The following is a 16,534-nucleotide window of genomic DNA, read 5'->3' as shown; positions in this document are numbered from 1 at the left end:
ACATTGGATACCAATAGAACAAAGTACATTTGATAACAGAAGTAAATTGAACTTGTTTAACCCCTTAACATGGCCATTTAGCTCTCAGGGACCAGCGCTGTACTCTGTATGGCAGGCTAGGTCCGCGGCTAATAGCGCCCCTGCTGCTCTCCTGATGGCAAGGAGTCAAGAGTGAGACATTGCAGAAATAATGTAATGGAGGACACCCCATGCTATCGTATCATAAGATACACACTGCAATCAACATATATTTCATGTTCTTGCTAGCAGCCTGCACATAAGGCTAGTCAGCAGCAGTGCAGTAAATGTCATACATTACAGTTACTGTGCATACAATCAATGTGACTGCCAGTGGAGTAAATGGAGCCTAGATACTAACATGCAGCAATGCATTCTGGTTTCAGGCTCAGTAGCCAATCACTGGATGCCTCAGGAGTGATACACAAAAAAGTGCTTCATCGTCATGTTATCACTGTTACAGAAAGTCACAGTGATCACATGTCAAAAATCACAAGACTGTTGACACCACTTTTCATATAACCACATATAATAGACACTACTATAAGAAAGAAATATGCACAGATACTGATTAAAATCCTGTATAAAACATTTTAAAAACGTACTCAGAAGCTCCCGGTTAAGCACTGTTGATGAGGTTAGGCTGGGACACATAGTAAAAGAGGCTGGGAAAGCATAAAGAGCAGACCCCCCTTCCCTGCATATGAAAAGACAGACTACACAAACAATAGCAACAGGAATCTGTAGACCTGGGTCTACATATGAAACTTCTGGGTTTGGTTAGGTGTCTGAAAATCAGCACAATTTCATTAAAAAATAAGCAAAACTATACATTGTTACAAAAACACTACCAGATGGGCTATATATATAGATTATCTACAAAACATTTATGCAAAGAAAAATCTAGTGTACAGTGTCCCTTTAACAAAGGCTTGCCTTGGCCCTTTTGATTCTGTCCCAGTGAACACATACAGTGATAAGTGTTAAAATGTATTAATAAAGTGGTTTATATATTTTTTAAATAAATATTATTTTACTAAAGTTTTTTTTTTTATATTTTATTTTTTTAAAGTGTTTTTATGCCTTAATTGTATTTTCTGAGGTTAGCGATACAAGGGTTAAGCACAGTGTTTCAAAATACCTTTAGGTAATTACCCTAGGGTGTCAAAATTCGCCAAATATATACTTTTGTGTAGCAGTTTTGAACTGGGTAATCGCTATTTAGCTTAAAGGGCCATGATACCCAAATGTTGAAACACAAGTGATGCAGCATAGCTGTAAAAAGCAGACTAGAAAATATCACCTGAACATCTCTATGTAAAAAAGAAAGATATTTTACCTCAAAATATCCTAAGCATCCAAACTCCAGTGCAAAGGACTTTAGTCCGCAAATCAGTATGTCTGTCTTGGGACAGGCAAGGGAGTGAGCTTTGTGCACACTCATGTTATTTCTCTATTCAGTTTAAGGAAGTTTACTATGAAATCTCATGAGATCACAGTAAAAGAGTTCATGACCTCAGCACTGTTGATGCTGATCAGCTGTTGTTCATTTCTTCATTATTTATTTTTTACCTGCAGCTGGACAGCAGCTAAAGTATAACTTTTTACACAGAACTTACTCTGGTGAGCTGAGGAAGTTGTGAGGTAAAATATCTTCCTTTTTTTACATAGAGATGCTCAGGTGATATTTTCCTGTCAGCTCTTTACAGTTATACTGCATCAGTTTCAAGTGATTTAGCGCATGAGTATTATGTCCCTTTAAAGTCCAAGTATACCAAAAGTTAGCATTAAACCAATAATACCATTGTTGTAGTATTTGGCCTATATTTCCTAAATTACTTGGAAAGCCATCTTATTTATTATTAAGGGGTTAAAATTGCATGCTCCAACTGAATCATGAAAGTTTGATTTTGACCTTACTGTCCCTTTAAGTCACTTTTTTGGTGCAAACTGCCAATGATCTGCCATTTGCAAAAGAATAAATAGCTCATGTAAACAAGTCAATTCACACTTTGTCACTGATACCATTTTGTTACAGATTTTTTTTATCCCTACGAAAAATTTCTGTGATTACTCATGTTTGTTTAAGTGTATTTTGTGTGTATGTATATATAGATATATGTATATTTAAATATTTAGTGAGAAAAGACACATGGTCCCGCAGGTTACATTCATGGTGCAAATCTAAAAAAATATTAAAATAACAAAATTAAAGTTTTATTTTGAAATAATACTTAAGTATTATTAAACAACATACATCTTAACAAAAATTTGCATACTTTGTATCCTGAAAGTGTTTGGCAATAACCGAGACATATTACTGAACATCAAATATCTTATAAAATTACCATAGGACTTGAATCCTGAATATTACTCTATTATATCATAGACATTACCGTACAACCTAAAATATAAATGTTGTTTTGTTTTATTTTGTTGTATAAACTAGACATGCAAAGCTGACTCAATAGAAATCCGATTGAACAATGTTTACAGAAAAAAAAACAAGGAAAATATTCCTAGACACTAGATTATAAATGCAAGAAAGCTCTGGCAATGACACAGAAACTACTGTGCATTAAAGCGTAATTATCATTCTCTCATGACTGCTGATTTGCTGATAAATTGATAAATGGGGACCACAGATTGTCTGTATACACCAAGTGTTCTTCTTTAATAACTGCACAGATCCATAGACAAGATCTGCAGTGCTTTTACTCTCTGCTAAAACAGCTCCTGTGTTCCCATTTTTAACTTGGGACATCAGTAATTTCGGCTATTATTGCAGTGATTACAGCACACAGGTGTACTGGTGTTGCTGTACATAAGTACTCACACAATCAGGCTTATTTCCTGCACATTCCTGAGCACTTGCTGTGACATCATTTTCAAGCCATCACATTCCAAAAGCCAACATGATTACAGACCAAGAACTCAAATACAGTACAGGAAGTTTTCAGAACACACAGTATCAAGAAGTGATATTCAGTGTAACACACATTATCAAAAATAATTTGATTCCAGTGTTTAAATCTTAATGCAAAACATTAAAAACAAATCCCCATTCATAAAATCAACTTGGTTAACAAAATGATTGATGTATTTTATATTGTATTGCATTGTTTGTTAATATAAAGGAAGAATTATTGATTACCTTTAAAAGTACATGATATTATGATCAGAATCCTAGGCTTCTGTCCTGACGGTCCCAGTTGCATTGCATTGTCCTTCAAAGGACAGAATTTCTGACACCAAAACCTCAGGCAGAGGAGGGACTGACAAAGACTTAGAACGCTCCAGACAAAATAAAACTACTCTTTTTTTGTAAGGGTTGAGAATGAATACACAATGAGGGGGCACATGGAGAAATGCGAGTATGTGACCGCCTATTGCAAGCAACTAACTCATCCAAATTGCTGTCTGTCTGTGCAGCTAATTGATACGTCGAAACAAATTATTTCATGTGAACAGAGGACTCCTCCAGCACCAAAGCAATCCTTTCTAGCAAATAAAAAAAATCCTCAAGACTTACCATTCTCTCTGCACTCTTCTGGGGGTTTAGCTTTTTTTGCTAATCGCGGATCCAGCCATGACGTTGTCTTTGTGTTGTGGCTGAAAGGAAAAGATACCACTTTGAACAGGGCATACTTAAAATACACATTTATCACTTCAAGAAAAAAACAGAAAGAAAGAAAGCAAAAAAAAGGGTTATTCCAAAATAATTGCAATCGATACACTTAATTTGCCCACTGGTTCTAATTAGCCCTGAAGGAGTTATAACAGTAATCGTGCAAGGCAGCTGTAAATTTGGCACCCACAACCCAGTGTGCTGAATGCAGCTATTTTTATTAAAATCAACCAGGATGACTGCCAAGGCTGGGGGGCCTCATTGAGATTCAATGCTCATCCAAAGCAAAAGGAATTTATTAGGAAAATACACAGCTCTCCAATTCAGTCTAGTGTTCTTATTGAGCTCCCTAATCCCCACACACAGTTCAGAAGGGAATTATACGCAGGTTCTACTGTAATTACATACACTTTGCTTGTTAATAATAGTGTTGGCAAAACTTGTAGTGCCGGCGTCACAAAAATCACACACAGTTCCTTTGAATCAAAGACATATTTGAGTGATGATCAGCCAGGGTTTTTCTACTCAGTATCAGTAAAAAAAAGTCTCTTTTTTCTATGCTTTTTTTTTCTTACAAAAAGAAAGTCTCAGGAACAATGCAGGAATAAGATTAATGATTTAGGTTTTTTTTTTTTAAAGATCACATCAAAATTTATTTTTTATGTAACAGCAAATATTTGGCATCAATAAATACAAGAAATAAGCTCTGATTCTGTGATATTTGATTTTGTTTGGAACAGCAGGTACTCATGTACTATTTTAATACAGAATTGCAAACAAAGGTGGAATGCTAAATGGTTATAATAGCTAGGATGACAGGTGTCCAGTATATTGACCAGAGAGGTCAAGTTTTAACTGCCTGTACAGCAAACAGGTGTAAAAAATGCAGGACTGATTGGGGTCAGATCTGAGATCTAATCTACCTGACAAGAGCTTCAAGCAAGAGGGTTGATCTTAAGTCTCATGTGTATATTTGACTGATTCCAGTTAAAGGGCAATTAGTATGATCTAAGGTCAGATGTTTGGATATAAAAGAAAAAAGTAATGTCCCTTTCAGTGATTAGGAGATAAAGGAATGTAATACTCCTTATTTTTAATACTTTTACTATCAATATTATAATCTTTGTCATGGCCATACTCAGTACTCCCAACTACCTAGTCCTGGAATGGGAGGACTGTCCCACTTTCTCTTTTTCACCCCAATTTACATCACAGGGCACCCAAACTCAAGCTGAGAACACTCACATTCCAGCCATAGCCTGCTATGTTCCACAATGAAAACGGCAAGACTCAACCAAATTGCCAAGACTGATTCCACCTCCGGATACAACCACCCATCTGCTAAGCCTCTATTCCCAGGAATTCATAGTCTAAAGTTAGGGGGGTATACCCCGTAATGCAAAACTTATACACAACATAAGCCTTCTTCTACTATTGCAGTCAATATTCACAAAGCTATACAGTTATAATATGTATCCTCTATCACATGCTTTTCCTGATTTTATAAGTAAACATGGGACATTCTGCAATTATTTACTTTGGGTTTAATTGGAATGCAAGACAAATTGCAAAAGGCTTGTTAATGTTTCATATTTCATATGTGTTTAGACATTTAAAGAGAGAGAAGAGTATGTGCCAAGTTTAGCAGCATTTTAAAGAAAATTTATTTAGGATATTACAAAAATAATGGAATGATTGTGGCAAGAGTATCCCAGCAGCCACTAATTTATGTCATGAGATCTTCTTTAAAGTATGTGCATGAGACCACCTGATGCTGTAAGTGCAATTAGGTCTAGGTTAGCCGCATTACACCACAAGGAGCGTATAAAGAGCTAGTTAAAGGACCATTAAATACAAGTGCATAATGAAAAGACAGTGCAATAGCACTTACTCTGAAATTCAAATAAGAAGATTTTTTCTAACAATTTCCTTTTCTTTTCCAAATTTGCTGACCCCCTTGTATCATGTGACAGTCATCAGCCAATCACAGACTAGTATACGTATACACTGTGAAGCTGTGCACATGCTCAGTAGCAGCTGGTACCTCAGAAACTGTGCATACAAAAAGTTTGTCTGAAGCTCAGCTTTTTAGTTTAGCTGTTACTGTTTCCTTGTGTGGAAGCTAATGTCCTCTTTGTTGTCTCTGTTCTTGTCCCTGCTACCTGTGTTCCTGCCCCCTCTGTTTCTCTTTATTTGTAGCCTGTATCCCCAGTGCTAACTTGTGTTCCTGTCTGTGTTCCTGGTTCCATACAAGTAGCCTTTGTTCCTGGTTCCCTGCAGCCAGTACACTGTGTTCCTGGTCTCTGTAGGTCAGACTGCTTCCTTTGACTCCTTGTCTCTCAGCTTACCTATGTCCTGAATTCTCAGATAGCCTGCACTCCATAGTCTCTCTATAGCCAGCCTGTAATCTTAATATAGCCATCCTGTAATACCTGATCTTCCAATAGAGAGCCTGTTATACCTGACCTTCCAATAGAGAGCCTGTAATACCTGACCTTCCTATAGAGAGCCTGTAATACCTGACCTTCCTATAGAGAGCCTGTAATACCGGACCTTCCTATAGAGAGCCTGTAATACCTGACCTTCCTATAGAGAGCCTGTAATACCTGACCTTCCTATAGAGAGCCTGTAATACCTGACCTTCCAATAGAGAGCCTGTAATACCTGACCTTCCACTAGAGAGCCTGTAATACCTAATCTTCCTATAGAGAGCCTGTAATACCGGACCTTCCTATAGAGAGCCTGTAATACCTGACCTTCCAGTAGAGAGCCTGTAATACCTGACCTTCCTATAGAGAGCCTGTAATACCTGACCTTCCTATAGAGAGCCTGTAATACCTGACCTTCCAATAGAGAGCCTGTAATACCTGACCTTCCACTAGAGAGCCTGTAATACCTGACCTTCCTATAGAGAGCCTGTAATACCGGACCTTCCTATAGAGAGCCTGTAATACCTGACCTTCCAGTAGAGAGCCTGTAATACCTGACCTTCCAATAGAAAGCCTGTAATACCTGACCTTCCAATAGAGATCCTGTAATATCTGACCTTCCTATAGAAGGCCTGTAATACCTGACCTTCCAATAGAGAGCCTGTAATACCTGACCTTCCTATAGAGCGCCTGTAATACCTGACCTTACTATAGAACCTGTAATACCTGACCTTCTCTACAAAGAGCCTGTAATACCTGACCTTCCAATAGAGAGCCTGTAATATCTAACCTTCCGTATAGAGCGCCTGTAATACCTGGAAGCTTTCTATAGAGAGCCATATCTAACCCTTCCTATAGAGAGCCTGTAATACCTGACCTTAATTTAAAGAGCCTGGTAATACCTGACCCTTCCTATAGACCGCCGTAATACCTGACCTTTCTATAAAGGAGCCTGTAATACATGACCCTTCCTATAGAGAGCCTGTAATACCTGACCTTCCTATAGAGATCCTGTAATACCTGACATTCCTATAGAGTGCCTGTAATACCTGACCTTCCTATAGAGAGCTGTAATACCTGACTTTTCTATAGAAAGCCTGTAATACCTGACCTTCCATAGAGAGACTGTGAATACCGAAACTTCATATAGAGAGGCCTGTAATACCTGACCTTCCTATAGAGAGCCTGTAATACCTGACCTTCCTATAGAGAGGTCTGTAATACCTGACCTTCCTATAGAGGAGCCTGTAATAACCTGACCTTCCACTAGAGAGCCTGTAATACCTGAACTTTCTATTGAGAGCTGTAGTAACCTGACCTTCCGTATAGAGGAGCCTTTTATACCTGGACCTTCCAATAGAGAGCCTGTAATACCTGACCTTCCAATAGAGAGCCTGTAATACCTGACCTTCCATATAGAGGGCCTGTAATACCTGACCCTGCCAATAGAGAGCCTGTAATAACTGACCCTTCATATAGAGCGCCTGTAATACCTGATCTTCCAATACAGAGCCTGTAATACCTGACCTTTAAAATAAAGAGCCTGCAATACCTGACCTTTCTACAGAGAGTCTGTAATACCTGACCTTCCAATAGGAGAGCCGGTAATATCTAACCTTCCTATAGGATGCCTGTAATACCTGACCTTTCTATAGAAAGGCCTGTAATATCTAACCTTCCTATAGAGAGCATGTAATACCTGACCTTAATTTAGAGAGCTTGTAATACCTGACCTTCCTATAGAGCGCCTGTAATACCTAACCTTTCTATACAATAGCCTGTAATTACCTGACCTTCCTATAGAGAGCCTGTAATACCTGACCTTTCTATAGAGATCCTGTAATACCTGACATTCCTATAGAGTGCCTGTAATACCTGACCTTCCTTAGAGATCCTGTATATCCTGACTTTTCTATAGAATCCTGTAATACCTGATCCTTCCTATAGGAGAGTCGTAATACCTGACCGTTTCTATAGAGAGCCTGTAATACCTGACCTTCCTATAGAGAGCCTGTAATACCCTGACCTTCTATAGAGAGCCTGTAATACCTGAACTTTCTATAGAGAGGCTGTAACAACTGACCTTCCTATAGAGAGCCTGTGAATACCTGGACCTTCCTAAATTGAAGAAAAAACAGCAGACACTCAAAAATTCAGGAAATTCCAAAGGCTTGCACCCTCTCCTCAGGCTCAATACAAATGAACACATATTCCATCCCTTAATAAGCCTCAAACACGCCCACCTCCCTCTCTGACATCATAGGAAACATATACAGACTGTGTCAAGATTACAATTTTATCAATAAAACAACATTGTAACTATCTATTTCTCTATGAGACAAACAAAGGGGCAATCACCTTTCAAATATTATTTAAACAAAGAACATATCAGATAGTGCAACAAATTCCTAAATACCATATTTTAACATTAATTTTTATTTTATTTTATAATGAATTATTCAATTTTTTATAATTTTTTATACAACTTATTACTTCCAACGAAACTAAACACCCAAAATGATTTCTCTCTACAATTATAGATAGCTATTAGCAATTATATACACCATATAAATTATTTTTAACAAAATATACATAATAGAGCATAACCAGCTAAATTGTATTCCCTGTTGAGGCCCTGTAGGGTACATAGTATTAAGCCTATGTATCCACATACATGTAGCCTCTTTTCTAAGTAACATCCCACAACTATCAAAGCGAATATTACCCCTAGGTACCTAATCCAAGATCATAAGGCGTAACGATTTACCTGATGACCCTTCTCATAAAAATGAGAGGGGACCGGGTAAATGTCTCATCTTTGGGTTTCTGATAGTCGACTTATGTTGAGTTAGTGCGATCTTTTATTGTCTGGCAGAGGTCTCCCCGAATATATAGTAAGCCACATGGGCATTTGACTGCATAAATCACATAAGTCAATTGGCATGTATAGTGTCCCCTTAATAATCTTGCCGGAAAAGGGATGGACTAATAACATTACCCTTAATAATACTATTGCAGTATGAGCAATTCAAATATGAGAAAAGTACCATTTTCCACAGGTCTAAAAACCCTTTGTTTAATTTTAGGGGACATAATATTACCTCTTACTAACTGCCTACCAAGTGATTTACCCTTTCTAATGCTGAGAAACGAGGTTTCTGAAATTCCTAAATTTCTGGCATCGAAGTTCCCAACATAAACCAATTGTTACAAATAGTTTTATGCAATTTAACATTATAACAATTAAAATTAGAGACAAATGCCAGTTTCTTAGCAACACCAGTTTTCACTTGTGGTTCAAGACCTTCCTATAGAGAGCCAGTAATACCTGACCTTCCTATAGAGAGATTTTCTACCTAGAACCATAGAAAAGTCTGTCTACTGAACATTCTCCTGTATGTTTTGTCCTACAGACATCTATGCTATTACTTTCTCAAGATGTTGTTTCTAAAGAATTATTTATAGGCAAGTACGCCTTTAGCATATTGTTATTTCATTTTAAACTCTGCTCTTAACTTTTAGCCTGTAACCTTCATAATCAACATGGAAAAACAATACTTACCATAGCAAACTTAGGAAAACTTAGGAAACATTTTAGCAAAAACAGGATTTTGCAATGTTTGTAACTGTAAAATATTAACATGTCAAGTTTTATTATGTTTAAAGTAGTCTCGCTAGGTCGACAGGAAAGGTGTTTTCTGAGTCTGGACTTTAGAAGTTTCTGGGGTGTTCCAGAGGCGAGGTTTTTCCACCTACACTACAAGTCAGCATGCAGAATCCATAAGATCACTGTGAAACTCTCTAATCTCACACTCATGCAGAATGTTTAGAAGAAAAGAAAAAAGAAGGCGCCACAATAGTTGCAGCATCAATGGTAACACGCACTTCCCCAAGAATCCCTCTGTTCTACTCACAAAATCAAAAGCATATGTTTAACCCGAATCCCTACACCAATGATCGTTTGAAGAAGATGCAAGCCACCTATCCTATGGATTGACTTCCATATTCCCCAGATTCGTTTAGGAGTCATTTTGGAGAATACACCATATGAAGTTGTGAGACTATACACACTTATATTTGAGATTCATATACGGACCACACACGCTAAGTGTATTTTTTGTTACATATTTTTGTTACATATATGTACCATTTTTTCTGATCATTTTTTATTTTTTATATTGCACTGGTGTATAGCACTATATAGACCTTGATGTTTAGGAGCATTTGTTGAAGGATTATTACAAGATACACTATATAGATTATCACGTGATATTACTGTCACTATTTGGTTGTGACTCTGTTTAGTGACTACATTGACACTGAGCTTATGTTTAGGAACCATTTTGCCTTAGCATTTGTTTAGCAGTGGTCATTAGTACACCGGGGAGCAATTGCACAACAGAGGCGCCTCCAATTTCTCTTTATAATCATGCAGAATGTTGTCCTTGTTTTTATCTTTCTTTTATTTTTTGTTTTAAGGGATATGAAACCGTATTCCTTTAGTAAAATAAATATGTAAACCAAAAAAGAAACAGATTGTGCTAAAAACAACAAACCTCTAACTTGTTTTCCTTGCTAAATGAACACTAAGGGCAAGGATTTATTAAACCATTACGGCTGCAAGTTCTCAAAAGAACTTGCTCGCCGTTATTTATCAAGCAGCGGTCACCAGATCGCCGCTTCCCTAACCCTCTTCGCCACCTGTAATGTGGCGAAATTCAATCTCCTCGGTCTAGTCAGACCGAGGAGATTGACAGCTCCTGCCCGCGCGTGATGGCTGTACGCGGGCAGGAGACAGGATTTGCACGCAAGCGCAAAATTGCGCTTGTGTGCAATGGCGAATACCTATGGGTAATATCGCCCCCGCCACAGGCGAGCTGAGGCATACAGGGGCGCGTATACGTGCCCCTGTATGCCTCAGCTTTATAAATCTAGCCCTTAGATATTCTCTGTGTAGCCACTGCTCGCAGCTAGATATGTAAGCAGACATTGCAGAACTTAAGTCTACTGCCCCATTTTTACAGAAAAAGTCCTCTAATGAACATAGGCAATAAACTGACTGGAAATTTTTATAGGAGTCTCCTAGCAACACTTCAAAGGAAAGGCTGCTACTTAGCCTTCCTATATAGAATACAGTCCCCATGTAGGGTTTGTGACAGGAAGTAATGGACCCATCATAAATTAAATTAAAAAAACATAATTTATGCTTACCTGATAAATTCCTTTCTTCTGTTGTGTGATCAGTCCACGGGTCATCATTACTCTGGGATATAACTCCTCCCCAACAGGAAATGCAAGAGGATTCACCCAGCAGAGCTGCATATAGCTCCTCCCCTCTACGTCACTCCCCAGTCATTCGACCAAGAATCAACGAGAAAGGAGAAACCAAGGGTGAAGTGGTGACTGGAGTATAATTTAAAAAATATTTACCTGCCTTAAAAAACAGGGCGGGCCGTGGACTGATCACACACAGAAGAAAGGAATTTATCAGGTAAGCATAAATTATGTTTTCTTCTGTTATGTGTGATCAGTCCACGGGTTCATCATTACTTCTGGGATACCAATACCAAAGCAAAAGTACGCGGATGACGGGAGGGATAGGCAGGCTCATTATACAGAAGGAACCACTGCCTGAAGAACCTTTCTCCCAAAAATAGCCTCCGAAGAAGCAAAAGTGTCAAATTTGTAAAATTTGGAAAAAGTATGAAGCGAAGACCAAGTTGCAGCCTTGCAAATCTGTTCAACAGAGGCCTCATTCTTAAAGGCCCAAGTGGGAAGCCACAGCTCTAGTAGAATGAGCTGTAATTCTTTCAGGAGGCTGCTGTCCAGCAGTCTCATAGGCTAAACGAATTATGCTACGAAGCCAGAAGGAGAGAGAGGTAGCCGAAGCCTTATGACCTCTCCTCTGACCCAGAGTACCGACAAACAGGGAAGACGTTTGTCGAAAATCCTTAGTTGCCTGCAAGTAGAACTTGAGGGCACGAACTACATCCAGATTGTGTAGAAGACGTTCCTTCTTTGAAGAAGGATTCGGGCACAGGGAAGGAACCACGATCTCTTGATTGATGTTCCTGTTAGTGACTACCTTAGGTAAGAACCCAGGTTTAGTACGCAGAACTACCTTATCTGAATGAAAAATCAAATAAGGAGAAATCACAATGTAAAGCTGATAACTCAGAGACTCTCCGAGCCGAAGAAATAGCCATTAAAAATAACACTTTCCAAGATAACAACTTTATATCAATGGAATGAAGGGGTTCAAACGGAACTCCTTGTAGAACGTTAAGAACAAGGTTTAAACTCCATGGCGGAGCAACAGTTTTAAACACAGGCTTAATTCTAGCTAAAGCCTGACAAAAGGCCTGGACGTCTGGATTTTCTGACAGACGCCTGTGCAACAAGATGGACAGAGCTGAGATCTGTCCCTTTAATGAACTAGCCGATAAACCCTTTTCTAAACCTTCTTGTAGAAAGGACAATATCCTAGGAATCCTAACCTTACTCCAGGAGTAACCTTTGGATTCGCACCAGTATAGGTATTTACGCCATATCTTATGGTAAATCCTTCTGGTAACAGGCTTCCTAGCCTGTATCAGGGTATCAATAACCGACTCAGAAAAACCACGTTTTGATAAAATCAAGCATTCAATTTCCAAGCAGGTCAGCTTCAGAGACGTTAGATTTTGATGTTTGAATGGACCCTGTATCAGAAGGTCCTGTCTTAGAGGTAGAGACCAAGGCGGACAGGATGACATGTCCACTAGATCTGCATACCAAGTCCTGCGTGGCCATGCAGGCGCTATTAGAATCACTGATGCTCTCTCCTGTTTGATTTTGGGCAATCAATCGAGAAGCAGCGGGAAGGGTGGAAACACATAAGCCATCCCGAAGTTCCAAGGTGCTGTCAAAGCATCTATCAGAACGCTCCCGGATCCCTGGATCTGGACCCGTAGCGAGGAAGTTTGGCGTTCTGGCGAGACGCCATGAGATCTATCTCTGGTTTGCCCCAACGTCGAAGTATTTGGGCAAAGACCTCCGGATGAAGTTCCCACTCCCCCGGATGAAAAGTCTGGCGACTCAAGAAATCCGCCTCCCAGTTCTCCACTCCCGGGATGTGGATTGCTGACAGGTGGCAAGAGTGAGACTCTGCCCAGCGAATTATCTTTGATACTTCCATCATTGCTAGGGAGCTTCTTGTCCCTCCTTGATGGTTGATGTAAGCTACAGTCGTGATGTTGTCCGACTGAAAACCTGATGAACCCCCGAAGTTTTTAACTGGGGCCAAGCCAGAAGGGCATTGAGAAACTGCTCTCAATTCCAGAATGTTTATTGGTAGGAGACTTTCCTCCTGATTCCATTGTCCCTGAGCCTTCAGAGAATTCCAGACAGCGCCCCAACCTAGTAGGCTGGCGTCTGTTGTTACAATTGTCCAGTCCGGCCCTGCTGAATGGCATCCCCCTGGACAGATGTGGCCGAGAAAGCCACCATAGAAGAGTTTCTGGTCTCTTGATCCAGATTCAGAGTAGGGGACAAGTCTGAGTAATCCCCATTCCACTGACTCAGCATGCATAATTGCAGCGGTCTGAGATGTAGACGTGCAAAGGGTACTATGTCCATTGCTGCTACCATTAAGCGATCACCTCCATGCATTGAGCTACTGACGGGAGTTGAATGGAATGAAGGACACGGCATGCATTTAGAAGCCTTTGTTAATCTGTCTTCTGTCAGATAAATCTTCATTTCTACAGAATCTATAAGAGTCCCCAAGAATGGAACTCTTGTGAGAGGAAAGAGAGAACTCTTCTTTTCGTTCACTTTCCATCCATGCGACCTTAGAAATGCCAGAACTAACTCTGTATGAGACTTGGCAGTTTGAAAGCTTGAAGCTTGTATCAGAATGTCGTCTAGGTACGGAGCTACCGAAATTCCTCGCGGTCTTAGTACCGCCAGAAGGGCACCCAGAACCTTTGTGAAGATTCTTGGAGCCGTAGCCAATCCGAATGGAAGAGCTACAAACTGGTAATGCCTGTCTAAGAAGGCAAACCTTAGATACCGGTAATGATCTTTGTGAATCGGTATGTGAAGGTAAGCATCCTTTAAATCCACTGTGGTCATGTACTGACCCTTTTGGATCATGGGTAAGATTGTCCGAATAGTTTCCCTTTTGAACGATGGAACTCTTAGGAATTTGTTTAGGATCTTTAAATCCAAGATTGGCCTGAAAGTTCCCTCTTTTTTGGGAACCACAAACAGGTTTGAGTAAAACCCTTGTCCTTGTTCCGACCGCGGAACCGGATGGATCACTCCATTAATAACAGATCTTGTACACAGCGTAGAAACGCTTCTTTCTTTATCTGGTTTGTTGACAACCTTGACAGATGAAATCTCCCTCTTGGGGGAGAGAATTTGAAGTCTAGAAGGTATCCCTGAGATATGATCTCTAGCGGTCCAGGGATCCTGAACATCTCTTGCCCAAGCCTGGGCGAAGAGAGAGAGTCCTGCCCCCCACTAGATCCGGTCCCGGATCGGGGGCCCCTCGATTCATGCTGTCTTAGGGGCAGCAGCAGGTTTCCTGGCCTGCTTGCCCTTGTTCCAGGACTGGTTAGGTTTCCAGCCTTGTCTGTAACGAGCAACGGCTCCCTCCTGTTTTGGTGCAGTGGAAGTTGGTGCTGCTCCTGCTTTGAAATTCCGAAAGGGACGAAAATTAGACTGTCTAGCCTTAGCCTTGGCTTTGTCTTGAGGCAGGGCGTGGCCCTTACCTCCTGTAATGTCAGCGATAATTTCTTTCAAACCGGGCCCAAATAAAGTTTGCCCTTTGAAAGGTATATTAAGTAATTTGGACTTAGAAGTTACATTAGCTGACCAGGATTTTAGCCACAGCGCCCTACGTGCCTGAATGGCGAATCCTGAGTTCTTAGCCGTAAGTTTGGTTAAATGTACTACGGCCTCCGAAATGAATGAATTAGCTAGTTTAAGGACTCTAAGCCTGTCCGTAATGTCGTCCAGCGTAGCTGAACTAAGGTTCTCTTCCAGAGACTCCATCCAAAATGCTGCCGCAGCCGTAATCGGCGCGATGCATGCAAGGGGTTGCAATATAAAACCTTGTTGAACAACATTTTCTTAAGGTAACCCTCTAATTTTTTATCCATTGGATCTGAAAAAGCACAGCTATCCTCCACCGGGATAGTGGTACGCTTAGCCAAAGTAGAAACTGCTCCCTCCACCTTAGGGACCGTTTGCCATAAGTCCCGTGTGGTGGCGTCTATTGGAAACATCTTTCTAAATATTGGAGGGGGTGAGAACGGCACACCGGGTCTATCCCACTCCTTAGTAACAATTTCAGTTAGTCTCTTAGGTATAGGAAAAACGTCAGTACTCGCCGGTACCGCAAAGTATTTATCCAACCTACACAATTTCTCTGGTATTGCAACAGTGTTACAATCATTAAGAGCCGCTAAAACCTCCCCTAGTAATACACGGAGGTTCTCCAATTTAAATTTAAAATTTGAAATATCTGAATCCAATCTGTTTGGATCAGAACCGTCACCCACAGAATGAAGCTCTCCGTCCTCATGCTCTGCAAGCCGTGACGCAGTATCAGACATGGCTCTAGTATTATCAGCGCACTCTGTTCTCACCCCAGAGTGATCACGCTTGCCCCTTAGTTCTGGTAATTTAGCCAAAACTTCAGTCATAACAGTAGCCATATCTTGTAATGTTATCTGTAATGGCCGCCCAGATGTACTAGGCGCCACAATATCACGCACCTCCCGGGCGGGGAGATGCAGGTACTGACACGTGAGGCGAGTTAGTCGGCATAACTCTCCCCTCGCTGTTTGGTGAAATTTGTTCAATTTGTACAGATTGGCTTTTATTTAAAGTAGCATCAATACAGTTAGTACATAAATTTCTATTGGGCTCCACCTTGGCATTGGAACAAGTGACACAGGTATCTTCCTCTGAATCAGACATGCTTAACACACTAGCAAATAAACTTGCAACTTGGTTACAATCTTATTTAACAAAAACGTACTGTGCCTCAAAGAAGCACTAAACGATTAAATGACAGTTGAAATAATGAACTGAAAAACTGTTATAGCATCAATCCTTGAAAAACAACACAACTTTTAGCAAAGGTTTGTTCCCATTAGTAAAGTAACAATAATTAAATTTGAAACGTAAAAATAACAGAACAACGTTTTTAATCACAGTCAATATATAAATCTCACAGCTCTGCTGAGAGAATCTACCTCCCTTCAAAGAAGTTTGAAGACCCCTGAGTTCTGTTAGATATGAACCGGATCATGCAGGAAATACAAGAGTAACTGACTGGAAATTTTTGATGCGTAGCAAAGAGCGCCAAAAACGGCCCCTCCCCCTCACACACAGCAGTGAGAGAGAAACGAAACTGTCACAATTAAAACAAGCAACTGCCAAGTGGAAAAATAATGCCCAAACA

General features: G+C 40.1%; 1 protein-coding gene across 1 annotated transcript in view; it reads right to left on the bottom strand.

Annotated features, from left to right (window-relative positions):
• The window catches only part of MAGI2 (membrane associated guanylate kinase, WW and PDZ domain containing 2), a 986,849-nt gene that overhangs the window by 714,514 nt on the left and 255,801 nt on the right, over window positions 1-16,534 (bottom strand). The window contains exon 4 of the mRNA XM_053716523.1: window positions 3,551-3,630. Coding sequence (XP_053572498.1) covers window positions 3,551-3,630 — 80 coding nt within the window. The remainder of the gene's footprint in view (window positions 1-3,550; window positions 3,631-16,534) is intronic.

This window comes from Bombina bombina, chromosome 6 (assembly GCF_027579735.1).
Source record: "Bombina bombina isolate aBomBom1 chromosome 6, aBomBom1.pri, whole genome shotgun sequence".
NCBI classification, from domain to species: Eukaryota; Metazoa; Chordata; class Amphibia; order Anura; family Bombinatoridae; genus Bombina; species Bombina bombina.
Note: the sequence above shows the minus strand (reverse complement) of the source record. Positions and strands in the feature narration are given on the sequence as shown.